This window comes from Aulonocara stuartgranti (assembly GCF_965226115.1).
Source record: "Aulonocara stuartgranti genome assembly, chromosome: 6".
Taxonomy (NCBI): Eukaryota; Metazoa; Chordata; class Actinopteri; order Cichliformes; family Cichlidae; genus Aulonocara; species Aulonocara stuartgranti.
This window is the reverse complement of record NC_138944.1, coordinates 42,046,047-42,071,982: the sequence shown is the minus strand read 5'-3', so window position 1 is coordinate 42,071,982 and position 25,936 is coordinate 42,046,047. Positions and strand designations below refer to the sequence as shown.

The following is a 25,936-nucleotide window of genomic DNA, read 5'->3' as shown; positions in this document are numbered from 1 at the left end:
GTGTCACAAACCACGGAGGCCCCAGAAAAGTGCAATCAAACGATGAGTTTGTAACAGCCCGGAGAAAACATCAACATATGTCTTCTGACCAACATACATGTTGTGGATACTTATAAAGCAGTGGGGTACACGCCCCCCATGGCATCAATGACAGATTAAAATAGGTTCCAGACATTAGTCACAGTCAATCGTACATCTTTAATAGCTATAAGCAGACATAGAACTTCTCTTTTCTATAACACCTTCCATACAAGGTAATAAACTTCAAGCCCTCAGGGTCTCTGAGGCTAATTATTGACTCTGATCATCTGTTACCAAGTAGAATAAAATATAGTGAGACACCAAATGAGTTAAGGCCTCAGGTCTGACACATTCCTAGATTATATGTATTGTAAGCATGCATTGCAGCTATCCTTCTATGTTCTAGTTTCCCTCAGCATGGATCACCTGGACAGTCACGCCAGTGAAGCTTAAGACCCTTAATGAACCGAACATCAACTCAAAATAAGCACAGATATGCAATGTGTATAAAATACTTCTAACCGTACCTGTAATAAAAGTTAACATAATGGAAGGATCCTCAAATGGACATCTTCAATAAACAGCTGTAATGCAGTATCAATACTGTGAGAAATATTATTAGATGGAATAATGCTGTAAAGAATGTTATCAATGCAGTTATAATGATGCAGGTTATATGGCAGCAATATAAGAATTTCTGTATCTCCACATTGTCTGTTAAATCATACAGGACACTTGATGCCCACATCAGAGTTTTGCACACTGTCATGATGCGTGTTTGTTCTGGGAGTTGAAGCAATAAAGAGATAAAGTCTGTTTGAGATGCTTCATTACATGCACCTGGGTGTAGCTAAGACTGATTAACTGAACTGTGTGATGAATTAGGATCTCTACTGCCGTTCCACAAGTCCTGGTATGATTTCTTTCTCCAAGCCACCTTTTTTTAGCTTGCAGAGACGATAAGGAATGCCCATTTAGGCCTGCACGGTTCACTATGTTCTCCACCTCACACTGAAGTGCTTCAAGTTTTCTCCTTTCCATTTCTGATGCCTTCTTCCACTGTTTCTTAAACCTCCTAACTTTCACCAACCTGTCAATGTCTTGCTGCGCCCTGATGTAGCGCTTCCCATTTTTAAAAATGATTAGGGACGGACTTTATCGACACTCACTCACAGGAAGAGCACAACCAGTTATTGGTGCCAAAAAAGCCGTTAGTAAATCATTTCCCAGGTGGCTGATGGCAAATGTTCATCTACAACGCTTTTCTACTCTTCCTGAGCACTCAAAGTACTTGATACAATTGCCTTACTCACCCATTCATACAAGCAAGAAGGGGATGAGCACACTGTACTTTCTAATGAAGCTCATATCCTTTGATGATGGAGATCTTCTTCTGTGGTAGTGAGTACCATCTAGTTTGCTGCTGTCTGCTGGGGGGCAGCGTCAGTGCCAGAAATGCCAGCAGGATGAACAAACTACTCTGCGAGGCCGGAAGCATCATTGGTCAGAATTTGGGCCAGGAGGTCACTGAACCTACCCTCTCCATCACAGACAGCCCATCACACCCACTCCACACCTCTGAGGCAGCAGAGTGATTCAGCCTCGCTGCCATAAAGAACACTTTAGAAAACCTCTCTCTATAAAGCTGTACAATAACTTCATTCTGGGACAGGTTTACACGCCTGTCAGGCAAAAGACTTTAAAGCAATTTGCACTTCTCTCCTACACATCAGTCTTAATTTTACTGTTTTTAACCAACTTCATTTAAACTTTTATCACTTTTTTATATATTTACATTTCTGTATTATCTCAGAGTATAAGGCACTTTTATTTAACTGTGTTTATTGTAGACTGTACTGGTTTCACTCTTGCTGCTAGGGATGGGTATTGATAAGATTTTCACGATTCCGATTCCATTTTCGATTCTGTTTAACGATTCGATTCTTTATCGATTCTTTTTAAAAAAGGAGAACACTAAGGTCGATTAGCTTAGAACTGTGTTTTATATCTTCTCTTTGAACACGATAGACATTTAGGAGTAACATGGCCTTACAAACCCAACAGTGAGATCTTAAGAGATCCAGCCTACGGCTCTTCAATGGGGTGTCACAGGATCCCCAGGAAAAACATTGTAAATGTAAAATAATAAAATGAATATTCTTCAGTAGCAATTACACAAGAATATCCAGTAATGTCCCTGCCTACAATTAAACACATTCACTTACTGAAAATCACCTGCTGTGGCAAATGGGTGCAAGCCTTTGACCACAAACAGTCACTGCTCGGTGACATTCGTCTATCCTGGCCTGAAAGGAGACGCTACCGGCAGCCTGCAGCGAGAACTGCCAGCATCTGAGCCAGACTCTGTCTCATCATGGTCACTAAACGCACAGTAATGGCAGGTTTGTAATAAGGCAGATCGCGCTAACATAATATGCACTGTTAGTTGATTATTTACCTGCCGCATTAACGGGAGAGGACGTGCAAACGTTACCGCTGCTGCTGGGTTGAGATTCACGAGTCCGGAGCGGAATTAAAAACACGACATTCATGTAAGGTCATCGCGTGTTTTGTGAGCAAATGCTTTTGCATATTCGTAGTGTTTCCTCCCTTAAATGAAATATCTACTTTTCAAATATTGCAAGTTGCCCTGTTGTCATCCGTTCTCGTGAAGTATAACCAAACTTTTGAGCGTTTGAGCCGCCATGTTTCCTGCCAGGTAAATGACGCTCCGCAACGTGGTGACGTCGTTCTGGAATCGATAATCGACTGGAATCGATAAGGGAATCGTTTGCAAACATGGCAAACAATTCCTGCAAACACAGACTGTGTGTGATGCTAGGCTGTGTTATGGAAATCTCTGATCAGTAACAGCTGTACAGCCTGACCAACAAGTTTGTTTTGGTAACTGAGCTTCTAGTATTCCATGACTCTGTTACTCAGCACTGATCAGCAGCTGTACTGTGCATTTCCCCTTATTCTATAATGCGAGTTCTCCTTCTCTCTTCAGATGTACGTAGATGCTCCAAACGCTCGCCAGTCAGTGTGCAGAACATTTTTACACTTTTTACCCTGACTGTGAAACCTAAACGCTGCATGCTTATTGGATAACAGCTTGTGATGGACAAATCTGGCCAATCAAATATTACAGATGTGGGTGCTCAGAATATTGATATCTTTATTTCACAACTGAAATGAGACTCAGGGGGAAAACAACAGTTCACTAAAAACATTTCGATTGTGTACGATTCCTGATGGAGTTCATCTTCAGCCGCACAGTTTCCATCATTAATGTTATCTATCAGATGCAATCAAAATTCAGCATCCCCCACCCATCAAGAACCAAAATAAACATCAGATTTGGATGTGGCGACCGCCGTGAAGCAAACAGCCACTGTCTTTAGAATTAGCTCGAGTAGTTAAAGTGATCAATGAAACCTCAAACATTACAAAAAAAACTTAACCGTTCAAGTTTAAAATGTGACACAAACTAAATCTACATCGACATGAGAATCTGGACCCAAAGTATCAGGAGCACATTCAGCTGGAGTCGGGCTTGGCAGTCTCGCTCGTTGTTTTGGACGTCTTCAAGTATTTCTAGGAGAACGTGGACAGAATCCATAAGAAACCGATTAGAGCAGAACAAGTTCTTTGTGATCAAACAAATGTGTGGACATGTAAAATGGTCTGTTACAATCAGAGCCTAAAGTATAAGATGAATCTAACCTACGCCAGGTGTGTTTTACCTGTAAGGCTTTTATTTTGGTCACGTTAGCAAACTTCTTGCCTACTTAAGTCCTACTTATTTAAAGGTGCACTCAGACTGGTAATAAGTAGGAAACAAAAACCAGACTGAGCTCCATCGTCATACATCCAGACTAATAACTGCGTGTTGCTACCTGCAGGGTCTCGTAGTGTTTGCGGGTTTTGCAGTGGCTGATTTCAGCCTCCTTGGAGCCGCTGAAGAACCGAGCGCACACCTTACAGAAAAAACCCGTCTTTGGGACCAGGAACTCCATACCTGTGGATGGACACACAGAATGACTCTTGGTCTAACTGTGGGGTGCATTTTAGCAGTAATGCATAAATCCTGCTGACTCAGAGTTTAAATTCAGATGTCAGGACATCCAAACAGCTGTGAATGAGCCATGCTAAACAAATACAGACAATACAGTTTCTTACCAACTGGGTTGCTGGGGTCAAAAGGAGGGAGGGAATGTTCTGTTTTTCTGGGAATTTCCATTTCTAATTTGGGCTTCTCGCTCTCCTCTTCAGCATTGGAGTTTCTTTCAGATTGCTCCTGTTTCCCTGCAACAGACCGGACAAAAACAGGGCTTAACTCAACCCCTCGATCTTATCCCAGGTGACCAGTGCTGTTTGTTCAAACAGAGTCCAGTGATTTCTTCGGGGGGCAAATCTGTGTATGGCACCATCAGCCAACCACTTCTTCTTCTTAAGGTGCTAAATGTAAGAGGCTAAATGAATCCACCTCACCAGTTTCTGCAGCTGTCTCTCTCCTGTCCTTGTTCTCCTGATCCTGCACCTTCAAGTGTTCCTCCTGCTTGACCAATCCCATCTTCTCTTCTTCAACAGACTCACGAGGTTTCAGAGGATTCTCCTCATCGCCATCTTGGCTTCTTTCTGCTGCTAAGGAGGAAGCTGCTGCAGGGACAGGGATGGGAACACTTTGGTCCTCTGGGGTGAACTCAGCAGTTAATGAGGTATCTGAAGGGCAATGACAGACTTCAGGTTCAAGTATGCCACATACAAAAGGGCTGAAAAAAAACATGGTTTATTCAGAGTACCTGGCTGAGGTGTGATGTCAGCCTCGGATGGTTTATGCACTGGGCTGTGTGCAGGCTTGGCTTGTGAAGCTGGCGGTGGGGACACAGCAGCACTGGGAAGCAGATCAGCTGTTACATCCCCCTCAGGTGTGAGCTCACACTTCGCTGGAGCTGCTGTGACATCAATGGCTGCGTCCTAGAAGTAGAAAACAAGAGGCGGCACATGCTGCTGTAAAGTTTCTCACTCACACTCAGGTCCACCTCATGTACCAATGACACAAGGATCAATAATGCACACACCAAACCCACATTAAAATCACTTTCTCAGTATCTCTAAAGTTAGAAATATCCTGTCTCAGAGTGACGCTGAAAAACTAGTTCCTGCATTTATTACTTCCAGGCTGGACGACTGTAATTCATTATTATCAGGACGTCCTAAAAACTCTCTTCAGCTGATCCAAAATACTGCAGCAGGAACTATTTCTCCCACAGTGGCAGTAAATCCAGAACTGAATTTAAAATCCTTCTCCTCACATACAAGTGAATCTTCAGGCTCCATTTCATCTTCTAGACGGTGCTGCATCAGCCCCACAGAGCTCTCACACTGCTGTTAGTAGACTGGGAGGCGGAGCCAGTTTCAGAGGCTTTTCCTGTTATAAAGGAGTTTTTGCTTCCCACTGTGGGGTTTCTCTGTATTATTGTCCCAGCCTATAATACAAAAATGCAGTGAGGCGACTGTCTCTGTAATTTAGTTCTGTAAAAATAAAACTCCTTCAGTGTTGAGAGCCTCTGAGTGGATTAGACATGCTGGCTCTCTGTGACTCTCTATAACACAACACTTGTGCTGCTACACAACAGGCTGCAGTCCAGAGACTAGCAGCTGTTGTTCTAAGACTCCCCAACAGATCTTTTTGATTGCTTCTTATCAAATATGTATGAATAATTAAAAAGTCATTAAGATCGCAATTACTGACCGAAAGAATGGCCTGCTTAATAATTCCCAGATTTGTAGCAGCCCTTACTCCAGCTTCATATCAGGCTTTTAAAGTCTTCTTTGAGCTCTGGTGTAGATTTAGTTTCAGTTTGACTAAAGAACTGAAACACAGGATCTTTGTTTTTACCACAAGCCTGCAGCATCCATTCTGGGGCGACCGTGGCTCAGGGGACGCACATCTGTAACCGGAAGGTCGCCGGTTCGATCCCTGGGCTCTCTGTCCTGGTCGTTGTGTCCTTGGACAAGACACTTTACCCTACTTGCCTACTGGTGTTGGCCAGAGGGGCCGATGGTGCGATATGGCAGCCTCGCTTCTGTCAGTCTGCCCCAGGGCAGCTGTGGCTACAACTGTAGCTGCCTCCACCAGTGTGTGAGAGTGAATGAATAGTGGGATTGTAAAGCGCTTTGGGTGCCTTGAAAAGCGCTATATAAATCCACTCCATTATTATTATTGGATGTCTGTGGGTGCAGATGAAGCAGTGGAGTCATGAAGATTAGGAGACTTAAAGTGTAAACATGGATAGAGTGATGGAGACAGGCAACCAGCCTGTGGACAGCTAAAACCAGGAGGGTCTGTGGTGACAAGAAACCAAACAGACCCATAAATAAATAATGGCGGTGTTACCGGTCACCCTCCTAGTACAAACACCCGTGGTATCTATTGGAAGCTCCTAAAGCTCGTTCTCTGGTTACTGCATTCACACTAGGGCTGCCACAAACGATTATTTTGATAGTCGACTAGTCACCGATTATTTTTGCGATTAGTCGACTAATCACATCATCATCCATTGGACGTAAAACTACAGCTTATTGCACCAGCAGCATCTGCTCTTATATAACTATCATTAGCTTACAGCTTGAAGTGTTTAAGGTCTGTGCTAACTAAAAATAAAGACAAGATGATAGTTTATTAAAGTTTAATGAAGTTTGCAGATTGTTTCGGTGAAGTTTAATAAACTCCTTGCTATCTAAAATATAACAGGACACCGGAGTAAATTCTCACACTTCTGATAATCAGCTGTCTGCTTGACGTTTATTCAGCTGTGTAAAAACTATAACTTTAATCTCAGCCAAGCAGATTTACTCAGGAACAAATAAAATACTAAAAAAAGCCAAACAATAACATTTTAAGCTAAGTGACGGCGGTGGGTTTGAAAACGATTTGCCGGGAGTCCGGTGTTCTCACGGCTCTAGTTAGCCTAGCCCCCGGCTCGCTATCGAGCTAGTGGGTAACAGACGTCTCTGAAAACGTCGGAGCGCTTTTGAAAATATGTGGTGTCCTGATAAACTGAGCAGATATTTGAGGTTTACACAGCTACATTCTCGCCTGAAAATATGTTAAACGTTTATTTTGTGACCCGGAAAGAATAATAAGAGTAATATTAAAACTAACTAGCTGCCGCCATTGTTGACAACAGAGCTGGGCTGCGCTATGAATTCTGGGACACAGTTTCTTCTTCTTCGGGGTTTAACAGCAGCTGGCATCCTTGTACATGCAGTGCTGCCATCTTCTGTTTCAGTCCGTTATTACACTCTTAAATCCTGCTACTTATTCCTGCGTCTTTTGTGATCTTACAAAGCTTCAAACGACGCGTCGACTATTAAATCAGTCGTCGATGATTTTGATAGTCGACGTAATCGTGACTAGTCGACTAATCGTGGCAGCCCTAATTCACACAGGTGTCCGTGCCACCCGCCTGGCAGGGTGATGGAAGCACCCCATCAGCCTTTACAGCTGAGGGGTAAAAACATATTCTGGGTATTTCTTCTTTATAATCCCCGAGAGCCTCCATGTCATTTCAAGGTTAAATGAACTGCCACACCTAGTGACAGGTTGGACTTCAGAATTCACCGAGTATAAAAACACCAGTGGCTAATAGGAGAACAGAGCATCGGCTGAAACGTCCTTAATCACAAGTGATAACCGCAGGAGAATAAAAAGTCCCTACCTGTCGATTTCAAGCTCTATGTGCACACAGCCACGGTGAAGCTACCTGTGGAGTGTCCTGTGGGACACATGTGGGCGGGGTCTCCCCTTCTTCTGATCTTTCAAGTGGAAGCTCGGCCACATCTCCGACTTCGTCCACTGTGACAAAGTCACTCATGTCGAACGGGAACTCATCCAGCTCCTCCTCCTACGTTCAGGGAAGGACAAAGAAACAGAATTGCGAATAAAACGATGCCCTCCACACGCTTTAAACTTCAGCCTTTGCGTCTCCTCACCGCTTTGGTTTCAGCCTCCATACTGTGGCGCTCATCCCTCCCGTAGCTTTGCCTGGATCCCTCCGACCTGGAGGACAACCTCGACCCCGATAAACCGTTGCCGTGGGCCCTCTTCCTCTCCCTTCTTTCCCTTTCCTTCCTCTCCCACTCCCTTCGTTCCTCCTCCCTCCTCTCCCTCCTGGATTTTTCAGTCCACTCCCTCTTAGCTCTCTCCTCCTTCTCCCAGCCCCTTCTGTCCCTCTCCCGCTGCCTCTTCATTCTCTCCCTCACCTCCTTCTCCTTTCTTGCGTCCTTTTTCTCCTTCTCCTGCCTTTTCACCTCACCTTCCACACCCATCTGTTTTTTGGTCATCTCTTTAGTCTCTGTTGTTTTTTGGCCCAGCTTAGTCTCTGTCTGGTTTTCCCCCTTTTCTCCACTGGGGGGTGCTGCTCTGCTGCTGGAGTGGCCGGTGGGTCCTGTTCTGCACTCCACAAGCAGCGCATTAACCATGGCTTGAGTTACCTGGTGACGTTACAGCAGAAACACTGTTTTAATTGTCAAAGATCATTTTGTATGCATGTAATCACACGTTTTGTGCGTACACACCTTGGGCAGCTCGGCTGCTTCCTCAGAATCTGCTTTGCCATCCAGGCGAGGTGGCTGTGACTCTTCTGCAGGAGTTTGTTCACGTTCTGCTTCAGATGCACTGACTTTACTCTCCTCTGTCGTCTTGATGTCAATGCCTGACGTTCCCGTTGTGTCTGCTTCTAATTGATTCTCCGGTGCAGAGTCACAAACCGTGAGCTCGTCTTTTTCCACGTTACCGTCTTTGCACGCTTCTAAAACCTCTTCAACTGTTTCCTCCCTGCCCGTCATCTTATTAGCATCTCCATCACAGTGTTTTTCAATCCTCTCCTCGGGAGACTCTGAACTGTCTTGGTGTGCTGCTTCCTCTCTGTCTGCAGACGTCTGCTTTGCTTGGCCATTCGCAGGTGTATCCTGCAGATGCGCGCACGCACACACACACACACACACACACACACACACACACACACAAGCATTTAAGAAAAGCTGAATCTCCAGAAATGAGTAAATGTACATGGACCCTCTTAACTATAACCAAATATCAGTGGTAGTGACCTCAGGTGAATCGTGAGGGGCAGTGATGGCTTTGGTCTGCGTGCTGGCTTTGGGGTCAGGCTTGCGGGAGAAGAACAGCGGGTTGTTCTGGATTATACACGGAAACGCCTGAAAGCGCTTGTACACGGACAGGGCCATGGCTGCAGTGGCCATCTCACAAATCACCTGAGCAGGAAAAGAAAACGTGACGTTAAGCACATGAGATTTCTTTGTTTTGCAAAATATTTGTCGGGACTGTGAGGGGTTCATGTGGACGTCACCCACTGCATTTTAAATGCTTACTCTCAACCACAAAGACAAACAAGCTTGTTAGCAAACTGCATCCATAAAGTGTATGTCTGCAACACACGGGCAAACACCTGTTTAATGCTATAAAGTTGAGTCCTATGTCAGTCTTTACAACATTCCTCGAGGTGAATGGACTCGCAGGTTTTTAAAGCCGAGCAGCTGAGTGCGAGTCCTGGAGAACAAAGTGGTGCACAGCTGCACAGACGCATAGCTCTCACCATGCTGCTGAGCACGAGGGTCTTGATGACTGTTCCAAAGCGTCGCACCAATTTCTCGACTTCAGAGGACCCGCTTGGTGTGTCGGGAACATTCCCAATAACCAGCAGGCTGTTCCAGACGACTGGAGCTCGACTCTGTAACACACAGCAACATTTAATGACTTGCAAACTAGCACCGGATATGGTTGTTGCTTCATTTCCTTCAACTGTATTTTTGTCATTAGATTTTATTTAGGTCGAGTAAATAATGAATAAATATATGGAACATGGAAAAAAATGTGTTCAAAATTTCAAAATCCACCTTCGCCTTTTTCTCAACTTCCTGCATTCACACAATGTTCAGAAACATGACCTGTCACTCAGCGGGGATCTACAGGGGTGCCCCCCCTACAGCTACTCCAGTGCAGACAGTGCAGTTTATTAAAGCAAGCTGACAGTAACACTTTTAGCATGGCTACAACAAACCTTAAATATACCACATAGGCACCAAAGATATGGGCTACAGAAAATGAAGCTATAGACTATATGTATATGAACGTGTGTACTTACTGCATTTGAACCACACTGAATGCACATTACAGAGCTAACACCTGCATATGAGTGTAAAATAAATGGCTCTGATTTGGTCTCTAGATGCGCCCCTGCTCTGACCTTGAAGTCAAGGTCACTGAGATTCAAAATGGTCCTTTTTACAGTACACAGAGCTCTGGTGTTAACAGGTGACTTTCGGGAAGCCTGACCTTTGCTCTGGAGGTCACTGTGATTTTTGTAGACACACTTCTGGTATTAATTTAAACTCCTACGTCACTTCGCTCTCGAGCTATCTGATTTACAAACCACCACCAGCCTTTCATGACTCAGGGGGAAAACTCAAAAGACCTCATAATGTTGGAATGAAGGACATGAAGATGTACTCACTAATGGATCCACTGGTCCCATCAGAAGATTGTAGAGCGCCACCTGCGTGAAGAGTGTTGTCTTTAAATCAATCGTTGTTTAAGGAAACCAGATCACTTCTTTCAAACTTAAGATGCATGACACAGAAAACTAGAAGTAACAGAGGAGTAAAGACAATCCACAGCACAGTCGTACCGGTGTGTTGAAGCTGATGTGTTGTTTCAGGGGGGTCAATTTAACCTCACAGTCTTTCACCTTGGCAGGCACAAACGTGTGGACCTTTACCATCTCCTGAACAACGTCCATGTCTGGCACTGACACAAGTGCCTAACACACCAAAGGAAAGTCATTTGTTACACAAACAGCATCATCATTTTCCACTTTCAACATTTCTGAACAAGGACACTGAACAATATAAAAGGAATCCATACAGGAAACAGTCTGCAGACATATTGCTTATGGACACTATTAAAAGTGAAAACACACTCTTACGAAATGTGTTTACTAATGCAAAAAGACGAAGGGGGAAATCCCACTGATCCAGTTCCAGGTACTGGCTTTAACCATCCTAGTGCGAGCTGATCCGCAGCCAGGCAGAAATATCATTTTGTATTTATGACATTTATTGAGAAACTAACCACAGAGACAGTTGAGGCTAGTCTAAGAGTTAACCTACAGAAGCCAAACCCATGTATGTGTAACATTAGCCTGGAAGAGTTGGTTTAGTCAACAAAGGTAAAAAAAGAACCTGAAACTGTCAGCTCTGCTTTCAGTTGGTTGAAATCTGTGCATGCATGGTCACTAATAAGAGCAGGTCACATGACTCACTGCTGCTAGCTGCATAAAACAAACTTGTGAGTTGCTGCTTGGTGATGAAACGTGACATCCTCGACGTCATCAGTCATATGCACAGATGTACTATCTAAAGCAAACTGATGGGAGAGACGACACTTCTCTTAACCTGAGACTTTTCAGGTGAGGATGTCTGTCTCACGTCGCTGTGCAGCTGTGTCAAAGCACTTCTTCATCTATTAGAAACAACAAAGTTTAATTACTAACCTTTCCCATTTGTGTTGCCAGGATGATGTCAGAGGGAGTCCCAAAGGGCTGGATCAAGTTAATGATGTCACATTCTGACCAGCCGCTCTCAGGAAGTCCTGTGATCAGCAGCCTGCCTTTCTGTATGAGACAGGCTTGTTTGTATTAACCGATGTCTTTCTCGTTACTACTTTTCCCAGACAGACATAGTGGAATATGTTACACTAACTAAGCTTCAGTATACAGATTATGTACCTCACTAGATGTCTTCTGGTCAGTGTTGCCTTCTGCAGCTGAGGTGAGAGGGCGACAACATGAGTTAAACAGAGCTTCCAGATACAAAGGCAGCAGCCATGAAATACACATCTGCACATCAGCTGGGTGTTTAATTCATCTAAGACAGACAGTGGAAGTCATGATGTTTGGATTTTGTTGAAGTGAGGTATTTGGATCATGTAGTGATGACTGAGTCTTATCTTCTGTTACTATGACTACATTAAAAGTTTGCCAAAACAATGTGGATGGAGCAGCTCTCATTTCTAGAAATATGGACGAATTTATTAAACCCCCCAAAATATGACCAGAGTTGGGACCAGGAAGCAGAGTTGCAGTCTTACACGCCTCTCTGCAGCTTCTCTCCTAAGAAAGAACAACACAGTATCCACATCTGAACCAAAGAGTAAAACAGTGAAATGTGGATTATTAAATATTAGGTCTCTCTCCTCCAGTTTGGATTCAGGAGACAGACACTATCTCTACTTTCAAGATTAGGCTTAAAACTTTCCTTTTTGCTAAAGCATATAGTTAGGGCTGGACCAGGTGACCCTGAATCCTCCCTTAGTTATGCTGCAATAGACGTAGGCTGCCGGGGGATTCCCATGATGCATTGAGTTTTTCCTTTCCAGTCACCTTTCTCACTCACTATGTGTTAACAGACCTCTCTGCATTGAATCATATCTGTCATTAACCTCTGTCTCTCTTCCACAGCATGTCTTTATCCTGTCTTCCTTCTCTCACCCCAACCAATCACAGCAGATGGCCCCGCCCCTCCCTGAGCCTGGTTCAGCTGGAGGTTTCTTCCTGTTAAAAGGGAGTTTTTCCTTCCCACTGTCGCCAAAGTGCTTGTTCATAGGGGGTCACATGATTTGTAGGGCCTACCTTACAATATAAAGTGCCTGCTGTGATTTGGGTCTGTATAAATAAAAATGTAAATAAACTGAATTGAATTTTTAAAAACACAAACTAACATTTATGGCAGTAGCTGGTAGTTAAGTAAACCATGACTCATGTCTTTGGCGGTACTGCAGATGTTTCCTACCTGTGTCCGTTCCAGCTGCATCTTTGTTCTGTTCTACGGACGGTTTGCTGTGAATGAAAGCAGCGACCAATGATATGAAGATTAAAGAAAAACAGGATTTCAAAAGAACCATCAGGAGGGGTCATTCTGACCCTGTCCAGTCACGTTTTTCATTTTTTAATCATATTCTTCTTTACATTTTAATTAAGACAAAACAAGTATTTAGGTACATGTTTGGAGGGTTTTTTTTTACCTCTCATAAAGTTAAAATAGAGATTAGAAGAAACTAATAAAGGGTTCAATAAATAAGAGATTTAAATAATGTCATTATTACAGAGGAAGAACACTGAAGTTTTGGACAACGTGTGGCATTCGTTATAAAGATGAGACAGACTGAACAGCTGACTGGCTACATTCTAACACCGGGCCTACAGCTGACTGCAAACAGAAACACATTACATGAAGTTTGGTAGTTCTAGTGTTGAGCCAATAACTGTGACAAACCTGTTAGCATCAGCAGACTGTTCTCCTTCAGGTTTCTGTAAGAAAGAGGGCGGAGCAGTGAAAAACAGGTGTGTATTAACACTTCTTCATCTTTGCATCAGCAGGCTACAGGAGGGAGGCACAGAACACCTTCTGTAGCTGTCACAACACTTGTTTTCCAGCTTTAAGCCTCACTGAGGAAAGTTCTAGATTATCATCTTGCTCTGGAACCATCTCAAGGCCAGAAAGCCGGCATTGTCTGGATTATTACACGGACATGATTCAAAACAGGAAAAACATTTCTCACACCTTAGCTACTGAAGCTGTGATGTGCTGCTCTCTGATGGAGAGGTTTGTGGAGGTGGCCAGAGCCTGGGCGTCTTCAGCCTTCACCATACATACAGAGGCCTGAAACACCAGCAAAGAGATTAGACGAGCCAGAAAGAAGGAACACATGCAGCAAACTAACAGATTACCACATTTACAGAAAGGATAGATGACACAAAAACCAACCGCACTTTTTATTTTTACTTATCAGAAACACCCCGCCCACTGACCCACATCTGACACTTCAACCGCACCTTCTGTCCTTGGCCCTTCTCGCTCTCCTCTGAACACGGCATGAGGATGACATTATTGATCTTTCCAAAGGCCCCGACCAAATCGGTGACCTCCTGTTCAGAGGCGTCCTCTGGGATGCCCGTCAGATACACCAGACGATTGGCAACAGACTGAGAGTCCTGTGAGGCTGGAGTCACAGTTTTCTTCTTCTTCTTGGCCGGTGGAGGCTTGGCAGACTTGCCAAAGAGAAAGCAACAGCACATGTTTAACCTCAGTTTGTGATAAACATGAGCATGACAGTCAATATGGGTTAAAGAACACAGGTTTAAGTTGGAAATATAGTTGCCAGTTGAACAAGATCTGGATGAAATTACACAGGTGAGGAGGGAAACCTGTAGCACACCTTTACTGCCTTAGTTACCTTTTTTGCCAAGGTAACTTTTTTTATTGTGTTGTCTCAAATTAAATAATCTAGTCCTTGCTCTTCCAGCGGCTGCCACTGTCCGGTTGTTCAGTGATGACGTGACGAATCCTACTTCCGGGTCTAAAGTAGTCTGCGTTTAATATGGCTTTTGTGTTGTTAACATGTTTAATGTTTTGTATTTTCTTCTATTTAATCTCAAAAAGCTCCTAAAACAGTCAGTGATCACTGTTGACCTCCCTCGGCTTTTATTACCGCTAATCATTTATTTAAGCTCAGTTTTTAAAACCTTAGGATGTAACTACAGCCCAGCCCATGCAGCAGTATATGAATGACTAACCTCGTATTGTGGATGGATTATCTCAGTTGTTCTCCTGGCTGAAGTTTGGTCCTTTTACAGCATCCTGCCATGCGATTACATTTGTTCCTGACCACCGAGAACACTCACGTTAACTTTTATCGAGTGGAAAAAAAGTTAGCTTGTTTATATTATGCTAACATAGCTGTGTCGCTAGCGGTCACGTAGCACATCATTATATACCAGCTAGCCAAACTTCAGTAACCCTACAAACGTCACTGCTGTTTAGTTTTCTGTCTTCATTTATGCTGGAAGTGATAGCAGAGCTGTACGTTTGAATTTGTTTCCAAAACCCCGCAGTCAGGACATGCTATATTGTATTTAGATAGAAGCTAGCGAGCTAACTCCCTGCTAACTTCTAACTCCGTTAAATGTCATAAATTCCGTTTTCATGGATGCCTGGATGTTAAACTCAATTGTTACACCTGGTAGAGCAGAACGCTGATCATTTTATTAAAGATGAAAGACTTTAGACAGTTTTTAACTCTCAGTAATGCCACAGTGATCGTTTGATATATGGACCTGCAGCGGAGTTTAGGCCCAGACACGGCTAGTGACGTCAGACTGAACAACTGGGTAGGCAGCACCGCATGCCTGACACTACATTACGCTACAGAGATGCAGTGTAAGCGTAAGGATTACATGATCTAAATGTTTTCTAGAACATCTCCATCTGTTCTGCTTTTTATCAGTTAAACATTTACCCAACAAGTGTTACCAAGTTAAAACTGAAAATGTGGACTGAGGTGTGTCTGAACTGTGGCTTTTGTCAAGACTAAAATAAACTATATTAAAGGTGATGTTAGTTTTGTCACTTACTATCTTAGCCGTCTTAGGTCCATGCTTGCTCAGAGCCTTAAGGCCTTTGGTGGAGGGCTGTGATGACCCATGCTTGGAGCCGTGACCCCCCAAGCGTGAGGCTCGATCTCGGCTAGTGTCAGTGTAGTGCTTGGTTGAGTCACCGCGTGGACGCTTCACAGCAACGCGAGAGAAACTCGCTGAAACGGATATGCCGGGAAAACAAAAGGACAGCATGTTGTACCGTGTATTTGTTTCATTACTACAAGCTAGTGCATGTATAATAATATCAAACTGTTCTGTCAGGATCTGTAAATGTAGAAAACGTGGGACGGACACCAGAACCAAACCAGGATGTTTCTCATGTGCAAACACACACAGTTACACCAGTGTATATATTAGAGATGCACATTTCGGTGCTTTATTTTCCTGAGATGTCACACACTTTGGATTCCAGCCAATCATTTTACCTTTGCAAGCGTAGTAGGCGGGTCCAGGTACGTACGTTCTTTTAGAGCAGAGCTACAGATTAAAAATGACCAAGGCGAAGCGGTCAAAGTCTGGCTGTACTTCACAGCAAAAGATGCAAACTCAGCAGCAACAAGTGCTTTAAGCTGATACTGTGATACTGTCAAAGGAGGCAACACCTCGAATCTGATGAAACACCTGGCGACGCATAGCGTTTTTTTAAAAGCCGAGAAATGCTCCGTATTTGATAGCTTGCTGCGAGACCTCACACCGAGCGCATCTACTGCGGGTGTGGTGCCTGTTATGGGACCCAGAGTTAGCAACATCCCCCAAAAACCCGAAGAGGAGAGTCCTGGCCCCTAGCCCTGCCAGTGTAGCAGAAATGATGAGGATGATGATGCAGCAGCAGCCGTTCTTCTCTGCGTGAGTAGCTTAATGTTGTTCGTGTGTAATTTATGTTGAGTAGGCTAACCACGTTATTACATTAATGCATGTAAGGTGAACTAGCAAACACCGTCGTAGCTACATGCGGCTGTCTTCTTGTTTGATGGCAGATACTCCCTTCACCCTGGCCAAAAAGGCTAAAATGACCAAAGAAAAAGTGGAAAACAGCTGAACATGAGAGGTTTTTGGACAAAGTTTGTGTTTTTTCCATTGTTTAAGCACTGCTTCCAGCCAAGAGTGATACCATATATGCCCCATAGCTGCAGAAAAGGCTAACATTGTTACCTTTTTAAAAAAAAAAACAGCTGAACATGAGAGGTTTTTGGACCAATTTTATGTTCTCCATTCTTTAAGCACCGGTTCAAGCACCGGTTCGAGCACCAGCACCATTTCAAGAGTACCAGTTTGGTACTGGTATTGGATAAAACCTAAACGATACCCATCCCTATATATCATATGTTGGGTGTTTTCTGACCAAAACAAACAAAAACCCACCACACAGGGGTACTAACCTGTTGAAACCCTGTCCCTCCTGGCGCTCCAGTACTGTCTGAATGTTCGGTTCATATTAGAAGGACTGCGTGAGCCAGTGTGGTGGTACTTCAACCGATCCCTGTGTTCTAAATGCAAAAAATGAAGATGAGTGAAGTCAGTGGTTTTCCAGCACAGCACCTCATACATAACAAAAGCATAGTGCACACCTTATTTAAAAGCCACAGGTTGCATCATATCTGATCTATGTAAATGGATTTCATTAGGCTACTGGTCCTGTTAACTGTTACCAGAAAGTTAAAAAGTGATTAAAGATTTGACTTGTTTAACTATGCGGCTAACAAGTCCAAATATATCCACTAATTAAGACAGACTACACCTCTCTTCATTTGGCCGTGCTTCAGTGGTCTCATGATAAATAAAAAGCTGCCTGTTAGTGGGAAATAAACACCCCAAGCCTCCATACAATATAATTAGAGCCTATGCATTTAAACTACGGCTCAATGCAACAAAAGTCATCTTTAAAACCAAACCTAAAAACTGATTAGTGAACAGCTGAACTCAGTTTGGGAGCTGTTAAAAGGTGACTGCTGTTGTGATTTTGGGCTATATAACCAGTGTTGGGTAAGTTACTTTAAAATAGTAACTTAGTTACATTACTAGTTACTTCTCTCAAAAGTAACTCAGTTACTTCAAGTTACTCGTTACTTTCAAAGTAACTAGTTACTAGGGAAAGTAACTTTGGTTTTACTCAGAATTCTCTTGTTAATGTGTTGCTTCCATAACTTTGTCAGTCTTCTAGCTTGCTTACTTGCCACAGTGCACTGTGCCACCGACCAATAGAAAGGAAAAGATAATGTGCACATTTCCACGAGAGAAATCCCACGCCTGGACCGTCATTGACTGCTGCCATGATTCTAGCCTACGTCACAGAGTCATGTGCACCTTTTACATCCAACACAAAAACTGCAGTCGTGGTGCTTTCGATTGTACTCAGAACTCAGAAATTCTGCCTTCTGAATAGGAAGATGTAGGTAACACCAGACTGCAGATGAGCTGCATACAGGGCTGGACTGGGACAGAAAATCGGCCCGGACATTTTGACTAGAGACCGGCCCACCAATATAGGAAAAATCATAAAGCCTTTGAATGAAAATAAACACTGTTGTGACAGTGATGTTCACTGTTCTGATGGTATATATGCATCAATCTATCAATCGTTTGTTGTAAGATTCAGATAATTATTTTTTAAAAGCGAGACATTTTAAATGAGAATAAGAAAGAAAAGTATTTCTTTGTGCCCCCCTCTCCCTGTTAATGCCCTACATGCCCCCCTGGCAACACTTTGCTAGATCCGCACCTGCACAGTTACCAGCTGTCAGCTGCTTAGAAAAGGATCCTGGTGTTATTTGTCTCTCAGAAACAGTTCATAACTTCAACTCATTCATGTCACCTAAAAGGTAAACCTGTTTCTCCATCACCTGTTCAGCTCTGATGATTCAGTAAGGACATCTCCTGGTTTCATCTTCATGTTTCCCTCTCACCACATATCCAAACCAACATCATGACCAGCAGCTTTACAGCTGTGGCTCCAGCAAACATCAGCTGATACTAGAAATTAATATTAAATAAATTCTAACAACAGCTGATCAAGCTTAAACGTGCTGCTGTTGTTTAGCGCGACATCCGCTGGTTTCCTCTTTCTGGCACAAAGTGGGCGATAAACAAACAAGAGAGCCGATCAGCTGATCATTGATCAGTTTCATGATTGTAGAAGTAGAAACGGGAGAGGGAGGGGGGAGAATGAAAGAAGAGGCAGCTGTGCAGCGTAAACACAGAATAACTCCAGCTTTGTGTCTTTTTCATTGCAGCTGAATTACGGGACAAACTGTTCCTTTTCACCTCAATAAGAAACGCGTAATATTTCTCTGAATACCAGACGGGACGGTTGGCAACTCTAATAACTTATGAACAAAATAAAGTTCAACATCATTAACTTCATAGCACCACCCAGCTGTATAGAAACTCCGTCATGCTAGCTAGCACGCAGTAGGAAAAAGTCAGAATAACGAAAATAAACTCCACCTAAACTTGGTTCATATCTGACCCAGAGAGACTGCAGGTCATAACTTCTTACCTGAGGTTCAGTTCACACTTGGACCGGCGGCCGCCTCGGGTCCCCTTTCCTTCATCCACCTGCTGGCCTCCACCACTTACTAATGTTACTGAATCTGTGGAAGCTCCGTGATAGCCACCACTCGAAGTAACGAGTAACGACCCTATCTAAATCCCAGTAACGAGTAACGCGTTCCTGATTTTGGCATAATAACTAGTTACCGTGCTCGTTACCACAATAATAACGTAGTTACTGTAACGCGTTACTTAATAACGCGTTAGTCCCAACACTGTATATAACAAAAACTGAATTGAAATGGCACAAAATTATATTTCAGAGGAGTGCAGCGTGGTTACACATTGTGAACTGTGTACATCATGTTCCCTTCTGGCATGAGATGTACCTGTGTCATGCGTCTGCTGTGGGTAACGCTGAGGGGAATTACGCCTCCTCTGTGGCCTGAATGGGTGGCTGTCCACCCGACGTTTTTTTGAAGGAGGACTTGGAGAACGAGACAGGGAGTGAGACATGGAACGGGATGGAGAGCCATCCTTGGGATCCCACAGAGCACGGCTGCCATATCGTCCACTCCGACTAGAAACAGAAAGAAAAAAAAGACATTAAGTTGTAATGACCCTTCGTTTTAGCCAGGTCTCACACTATGGAGAGACCCAATCAAAGGTCAGGCTCCTGTTTCTAACTGCAGGGGGCTTTGGCTCTATGATGGGACACATATCTGGATCAGGAGAGCGATGCAGGAGGAGCTTCATGAAATTCTGTTTGCTGTTTCTTTCTATTTGTCCTCAATTTCTTAACAGCAGCCAATACTGCACAGACATGTGATTTTTTATAACTGGTTCCACTGTTGTGTATAGTTAACCCTACAGAGTGTTCAAGTGCCCATACTGAACAATAACAATTTGATAAAGCTGTTAATACCAATAAAGCACATTCTATGCAAGGAAGCAAACTGTAGTGAAGATTACTTTTACTCATCCATCACATATGGACTCATTTATGGAACAAGACAATTCAGAACCACCTTCAAATGTATAAGCAACACGATTTCTAAGTAATTTCTCCTTTTTTAAACACTAGCAAGTTATGTGAAACCTTTTCAAGCCATCTGATTAAAGTGACTTCCACCGGTTGTGCAGCTAAAAACAGAACCATTAGAGGACAGGTCTGACTGACCTTGGCAGATTTGGTTTCCAGCCAGGGTACCTTTAGAGAAAAACAAGAAGATGAGATTATCAAGAGAGTCAGGAACCTATCAAATACAAGACTCTAGGTCTTTTTCCTTGGTATATGATGAGACGATCATATCCTGAGGAAAAATACCTTCAATAGCCTGGAAGGTATTTGTTTAAAAGGTCATTGTCCTGATCGTGGCTCAGGGGGTTGGGAATCGCATCTGTAACCGGAAGGTCGCCGGTTCGATCCCTGGCCTCTCTGTCCTGGTCATTGTGTCCTTGGGCAAGACAATTTACCCTACTTGCCTACTGGTGTTGGCCAGAGGGGCCGATGGCGCGATATGGCAGCCTCGCTTCTGTCAGTCTGCCCCAGGGCAGCTGTGGCTACAACCGTAGCTGCCTCCACCAGTGTGTGAATGTGAGAGTGACTGAATAGTGGCATTGTGAAGCGCTTTGGGTGCCTTGAAAAGTGCTATATAAATCCACTCCATTATTATTATTTTGACAGCTGAATCATTGTTGGCCTCATCCCTTCCCCTCTCTAACTGTATTCTCCCCTGAAAGGTCACTACTGGTGCTCACCCCAACTGATCGCTGCACATGGCCCCGCCCCTCCCGGAGCCTAGTTCCGTCAGAGGTTACTTCCTGTTAAAAGGGAGTTTTCCTTCCCGCTGTTGCCACATGCTCTGTCATAGGGGAGCGTCTGATTGTTGGCCTTTCCTTTCTAATAGTATCAGCTCTTTTTGTCCTGACCACCAGCACCAATAGAGCTTACATGACAGAGCATTTAACTTATTGGCCCGGTATTCATCTGTCACAAAGTAATTCACAAACAATATGTGTGTAACTTTGCATGCATTTCTTACTTTCTGACACCTAAAAAAGCACAACAGAGAGCCAGTCATCACTGTTTATCCTGCTACACTGCAGGTAGAAGGTTTCAGGAACACATTAAAGATTCCTCACTTGTTGCGCAGATCTCTGCAGGCAGCTGTGTGGTTGACAGTGTTAACATGTTTAACCCAGTCCTGGAAAAGAAAAAAAAAAATCATCAAATCTTCATCAAAGACAGAAAGTCAAAGAAATTTAATGTAAATTCTGCGTAATGGATCTTTGTGTCAGCTGGCAGCATGGTGTGCAAAGGCCCGTGTCTGTGATTTGGTCTTTCTGCTCACATCATGTTACAGATGCTGGCAGAAGTGACATCATTTGTTTATCTGGTTGCACTCTTCTATTTCCATCATCTGAAGTGTAGTTACTCATCTTCAAACTAACAGAAGTTTCCTCGCTGCCAGAGAAAAAGGCAAATGCTGTTCAGACCAATCCAATGTCTTTTTCGGACACTGGATTGGTCTGAACAGCATTATTTATGTACCAATCACTTTCCTATGCTGTGGAATCCCTGTTAGATCCTGGGATGTATGAAAATGAATATATTCAACCATTTAAAAAGGTCATTATGCCAAGTGATTAGATGGTCTCCACCTTACTTATTCTGTCTTTTTGTGTGTTTTTTTTAAGAAAAGCTAAACCAACTGTCAAATATGGGAAATGTTTTTGTGTCTCGCAACTATACAGGTTCTTAAAGTTATATTAATTATAAGCCTAAACATAGGTGATTACAGACAATTCAACTTTATTTATATAGCGCCAAATCATGTCAACAGTTGCCTCGAGGTGCTTGAAAGACAGAGTACAAACAATTTTCAAACTTTGATGTCTCAATGAAAACACAATCTACAGGGATACCCACCACAAAACCAAAAACTAAAGCACTGAGTAAAAGAGTTTATTTAACAGTAGTAATTTTAAGAATTATTTCATTATCCTTGATTTTCCTGAGTTTTAACAACTTTTTAAAAGGATTTATTCAGTACACACGCTTATTACTACAGCTATTAAAAAACCAAGAAGTAGTATCCTGTTTAAGCAATAACTCGATGGAGTTTTATATAAAACAGCTAATCGGGAGAGTACTTTTTGAAAAAGCAGTTCCAGGTTTAACCTTTTGATAAGTTTGCGGAGTAACATGTTTCACAGTTAAGAAACAGCCGATTTCTCCTGCCATAGTGGCAACGCTTTCAAATCATTTAACTTCACCAGACAGTTGCCTCTTCTCTTGAAGAAAACCTGGTAGTGACAAGACCCTGAGGTTTCTGAAGAGGAAAAACCAAACGTCTGACTCTTCTGTTTGTGGAAGCACCTCCTAATTTGGGCGAGGATACGCAGATGCTGTCGGATGACTACACATCAACCCCCACCTCTAATGGTTGTTCTAAAGTATCAATGAAATCATTACGAGACAAAAGGAAGTAAAGAAAAATAGGTCTTTAAGTTGTTGCCATCTTAGCAAGTTGATTTCCCAAACAGTCAAAGAACCAAACAAGCAAAAAACAAAAAAAATAAACAAACCTCGATTTAATTACTATTGTGATTTAGCATCATGGATTCTCCATGAGGCTTTGCCATCACCAATGTTTTTTTTTTACCTGTCCCCAAATAGTTGACTAAAAGTTGGTCAGTGAGAGGCATCTTAGTCAAAGTTCACAGGATGTGGCAACATTTACAATACTTTAATCATCCCTAAGGAAGGAAATTATGTTTTCAAATAACCATTTACTGCACTCCATTGATATTTAAGAGTAATTAAATATAACGGAGTAATTTGAAAGTGTGGGATTGCTTTCTTTAAAGTGGGGAAACACATGAAGTCCCAATGAATTTTATTTAAAGCTTGTTAAGTCCTACCTACTGATGCTTGTACCTCCACAGTTCTCTTTTTATCCCTGTGGTAGGGTATGTTAGCAACACTTAAGGGAACTTCAGCTGTGACAACAGCTTATATCCAAGACAGTGACGGCCACGTGTAGCTGTCAGAAGTACAAATATCTGGCTTAATTATTGATGATTTCTGCCTTTTTTGTGTATAGGAAACATCATCCATGCAAAAATATATAAAAGACAACATCTCGACAATTGTCTGGTGAAGATTGCGGACTACAATTTATTACTCAGAGGTACTCTTTTAGGAAAACTGTTGGACATTGTTAAATGGGCATTCACGAGGGCACTCACCTTTTCCTGGTCACACACTATGTGGCATAGGGAGCAGGTATGGGGATACACCTTTGGAGACACAGCTGAGAAATCACTTATCATGGTGGGTGTAGGTAACTTCTTGCCGCTGCTGTGTGGTTTTGACCCACACGAAGAGGACAGGGACCTTTTCGAAGAAACGTCACTCCTCGTTTCGGATGGCAGTCTTTGTTTGGTTCCATCACGCCTGTAGTCTCTGTCTAGATCACGGGATCTAGGAGATAGAGAAAGTTCTTTCCCTGGTGAATGACTGCTCTCGCGCTGGAGGCTGCTCGTCCTGCGATAGTCACTGTCTCCATGCTTGCTTGGTTCAGTGTGTTCCAAATGAACCTGCCGTCTTTCACTTTTATCTACTTTTGTAGCTGATGAAGAGGACAAGGCTGGGAACATTTTAACTGTCCGTTCACTAGACAGTAGTTCTCTTTTGAAGTTCCCCATGTTAGTGCTTTCGTCCTTGGTGCGACTGGCATGCCCATAGTCAATGACTTTACCAGCTGTCTGTGTAACAGTAAGGAGGCTGGGCACTTCTGGAGAATGAGAACATGCCAATGCAGACGAGTGGGAAGGAGGCAATGGCATGTCATGGGCGCTGTGTGAAAATGAGGATGAGCTAGTGGAAGCCGAAGTCTTCTGTTTCCCTGACTTGTTGATTTGGATATCACGGAGTATGAACGGCAAGGTGTCTGGGGTTAACTGATCATCAGGGTAGTGACTTAGGACTTCCAAGTCCTCATTTGAAAGTCCAAAGCTAGCCAAGATACTTCCTGCGCTCTCTGGTGTGTATAAACTCGGACCCTCCCCACTGGCACCATGGACATGCCGAACTTGGTTCGAAAGAGATTCACATACAGATGGAGTCCAAATTGAGAGTCTTGGTCCTGCTTGGGTGTTCTGAGGCTGTTGGGCCCCTTGTTGTGACTGATGACTTGAAGAAGGTGGAGGAGCAGCAAACAGTTTAGCTGGAGGTTGGTAGCTTGACCAATCTACTCTCTGGTGGTGTTCAGACTGACTGTCAGTGGGGAGGGATACTGGGTTAGAGCCAAAGTTTCCATGCTGACTGGTCCCAGAACCTTGGTTCTGGTGTGGATCTGGTTGGGTCATGTGATCAATCTGGCGGTGGTCCATGTCCCTGGCACCCCGGATTGCCAGTGCAGACTCAAGCTCATCAGGTAGTTGGGTCGGACGAGGAAACTGGAAACCCATCACCTGCATATTAGAGCGAGTCTGATGTTGATTCGGAGGTGGCTGACGAGGTGGTGGTCTGCCCCCATTAGAAAATGGCTGTGAGCCCTGTGGGTGTTGGTGATACATGGCAGCAGACAGACAAGGCCGTGTGTTTCTGTAGGTTTTATAGCTTGTGTACCCCACAGCCTGAGGTCGATTGAAAAGAGTCAGGAGGGCCAGGTGAGGAGGTAGCGCTGCTGTAAACCAGTTGCTGTGACACTGGCTGCCGAAAGTGATGGTGGCTAAAGCAGCAAGCTGCCGAAGAGCAATCTGTGCCTCGGTCTCAACCTGCGCCAATCGGAGAGCTATCACTCCAGCAAGACCAGCTGTAGGCCCAAATATGAAATGGGTCCCTCTGGTAGTGTCGGCGATGTTGAATGTTGCACTGGGCTCCAAATTAAGGACAGGAGTAAGATGTGAATTACTGTCTGTACGGACAGCGAGGCTGAGGTGAAAAGCAGAAATATACTATTACAAATAAACGAGAGTTCATTTTTCATTTCAACAGCAGCTTTTAAATAAAGTCTCTGTTTTATCTTCCAGGCACTTGAAAAAGTTTACCAGTCCTCGCTGTGTTTGCGGTGCCTTCTTGAAAACTTTAAGAAATTTGGTCAGCTTTAAGTCTAGTAGTGGAGCGTGTCGCCCATCCTGCTTTTCCTTTGTCATGGAAAAGCAAAGCAACATTATGCACAAACAACTAACAGTGAGAATGATGGCCCCAAACAGCAAATACTAACGAAACAACCAAATTAAACACTACACATGTTAATCTAACCTGACAGGTAAAAACCTGAACATTTCATCCAAAGCACCAATCATTACCCTCCTATATATATATATTAAACACAATGCAATGTGGCTATAATGACAGTCATCTCCTGGGTAAAATGTACAGAACAAAATCACCCTACAAGTGCATAATGCAGTTTTACCTCCCACCATTCTAATATTTAGAAATTAGGATTAACACTTACCATTTGCTGAAAGAGTCAACATGATCAAGCAGAAACAACAACGTACTTGTATAGCATTTTGATTAGTCTGTATGATTAGAAAAAGCACTATAGAAATCCAAACACGATATATTAAAGCTAATAAACTAAATATGCTTCCTTTAACAAGATGGACTAGTCGGGTTGAATGGATTTTTAAACAGCATGAGTAAGCATTGCGTTCTTTAATGATCCTTATAGTAAATAGCATGACCAAATTTTCTGCGTCTGAGGTCAATGTTTTTGAATGAATCTTAAGAACCTTTAACCAAATTGTGTGTGTGAGAGAGGGACAGAGAGAGCATTTGTTATTTAAAAGCAATGCAGTTTTTAAACTAAAAGGTAATCTAGGCTAGGGCTGTGCGATATGACCAAAATCTCTTATCCCGATATAAGACATCTATCGTCCCG

General features: G+C 43.2%; 1 protein-coding gene across 3 annotated transcripts in view; it reads right to left on the bottom strand.

The window, feature by feature from the left end:
- Positions 1–3,175: 3,175 nt before the first annotated feature.
- The window catches only part of LOC309708241 (uncharacterized protein), a 30,840-nt gene continuing 8,079 nt past the window's right edge, over positions 3,176–25,936 (bottom strand). The window contains exons 2-25 of one of the 3 annotated variants that reach the window (XM_082536073.1): positions 23,289–25,001; positions 21,180–21,241; positions 20,215–20,244; positions 19,424–19,614; positions 16,925–17,032; positions 15,522–15,700; positions 13,944–14,159; positions 13,672–13,770; positions 13,384–13,418; positions 12,901–12,947; positions 11,838–11,875; positions 11,604–11,723; positions 10,740–10,871; positions 10,566–10,607; positions 9,648–9,782; positions 9,142–9,306; positions 8,608–9,000; positions 8,023–8,523; positions 7,794–7,934; positions 4,827–5,001; positions 4,516–4,746; positions 4,204–4,329; positions 3,921–4,042; positions 3,176–3,618 (exon numbers count right to left, since the gene is read on the bottom strand). In XM_082536073.1, coding sequence (XP_082392199.1) covers positions 3,562–3,618; positions 3,921–4,042; positions 4,204–4,329; positions 4,516–4,746; positions 4,827–5,001; positions 7,794–7,934; positions 8,023–8,523; positions 8,608–9,000; positions 9,142–9,306; positions 9,648–9,782; positions 10,566–10,607; positions 10,740–10,871; positions 11,604–11,723; positions 11,838–11,875; positions 12,901–12,947; positions 13,384–13,418; positions 13,672–13,770; positions 13,944–14,159; positions 15,522–15,700; positions 16,925–17,032; positions 19,424–19,614; positions 20,215–20,244; positions 21,180–21,241; positions 23,289–24,620 — 4,677 coding nt within the window. In that variant the 5' untranslated portion in view covers positions 24,621–25,001 and the 3' untranslated portion in view covers positions 3,176–3,561. The remainder of the gene's footprint in view (positions 3,619–3,920; positions 4,043–4,203; positions 4,330–4,515; positions 4,747–4,826; positions 5,002–7,793; positions 7,935–8,022; positions 8,524–8,607; positions 9,001–9,141; positions 9,307–9,647; positions 9,783–10,565; positions 10,608–10,739; positions 10,872–11,603; positions 11,724–11,837; positions 11,876–12,900; positions 12,948–13,383; positions 13,419–13,671; positions 13,771–13,943; positions 14,160–15,521; positions 15,701–16,924; positions 17,033–19,423; positions 19,615–20,214; positions 20,245–21,179; positions 21,242–23,288; positions 25,002–25,936) is intronic. The other 2 variants (XM_082536072.1, XM_082536074.1) reach the window with 2 other exon arrangements.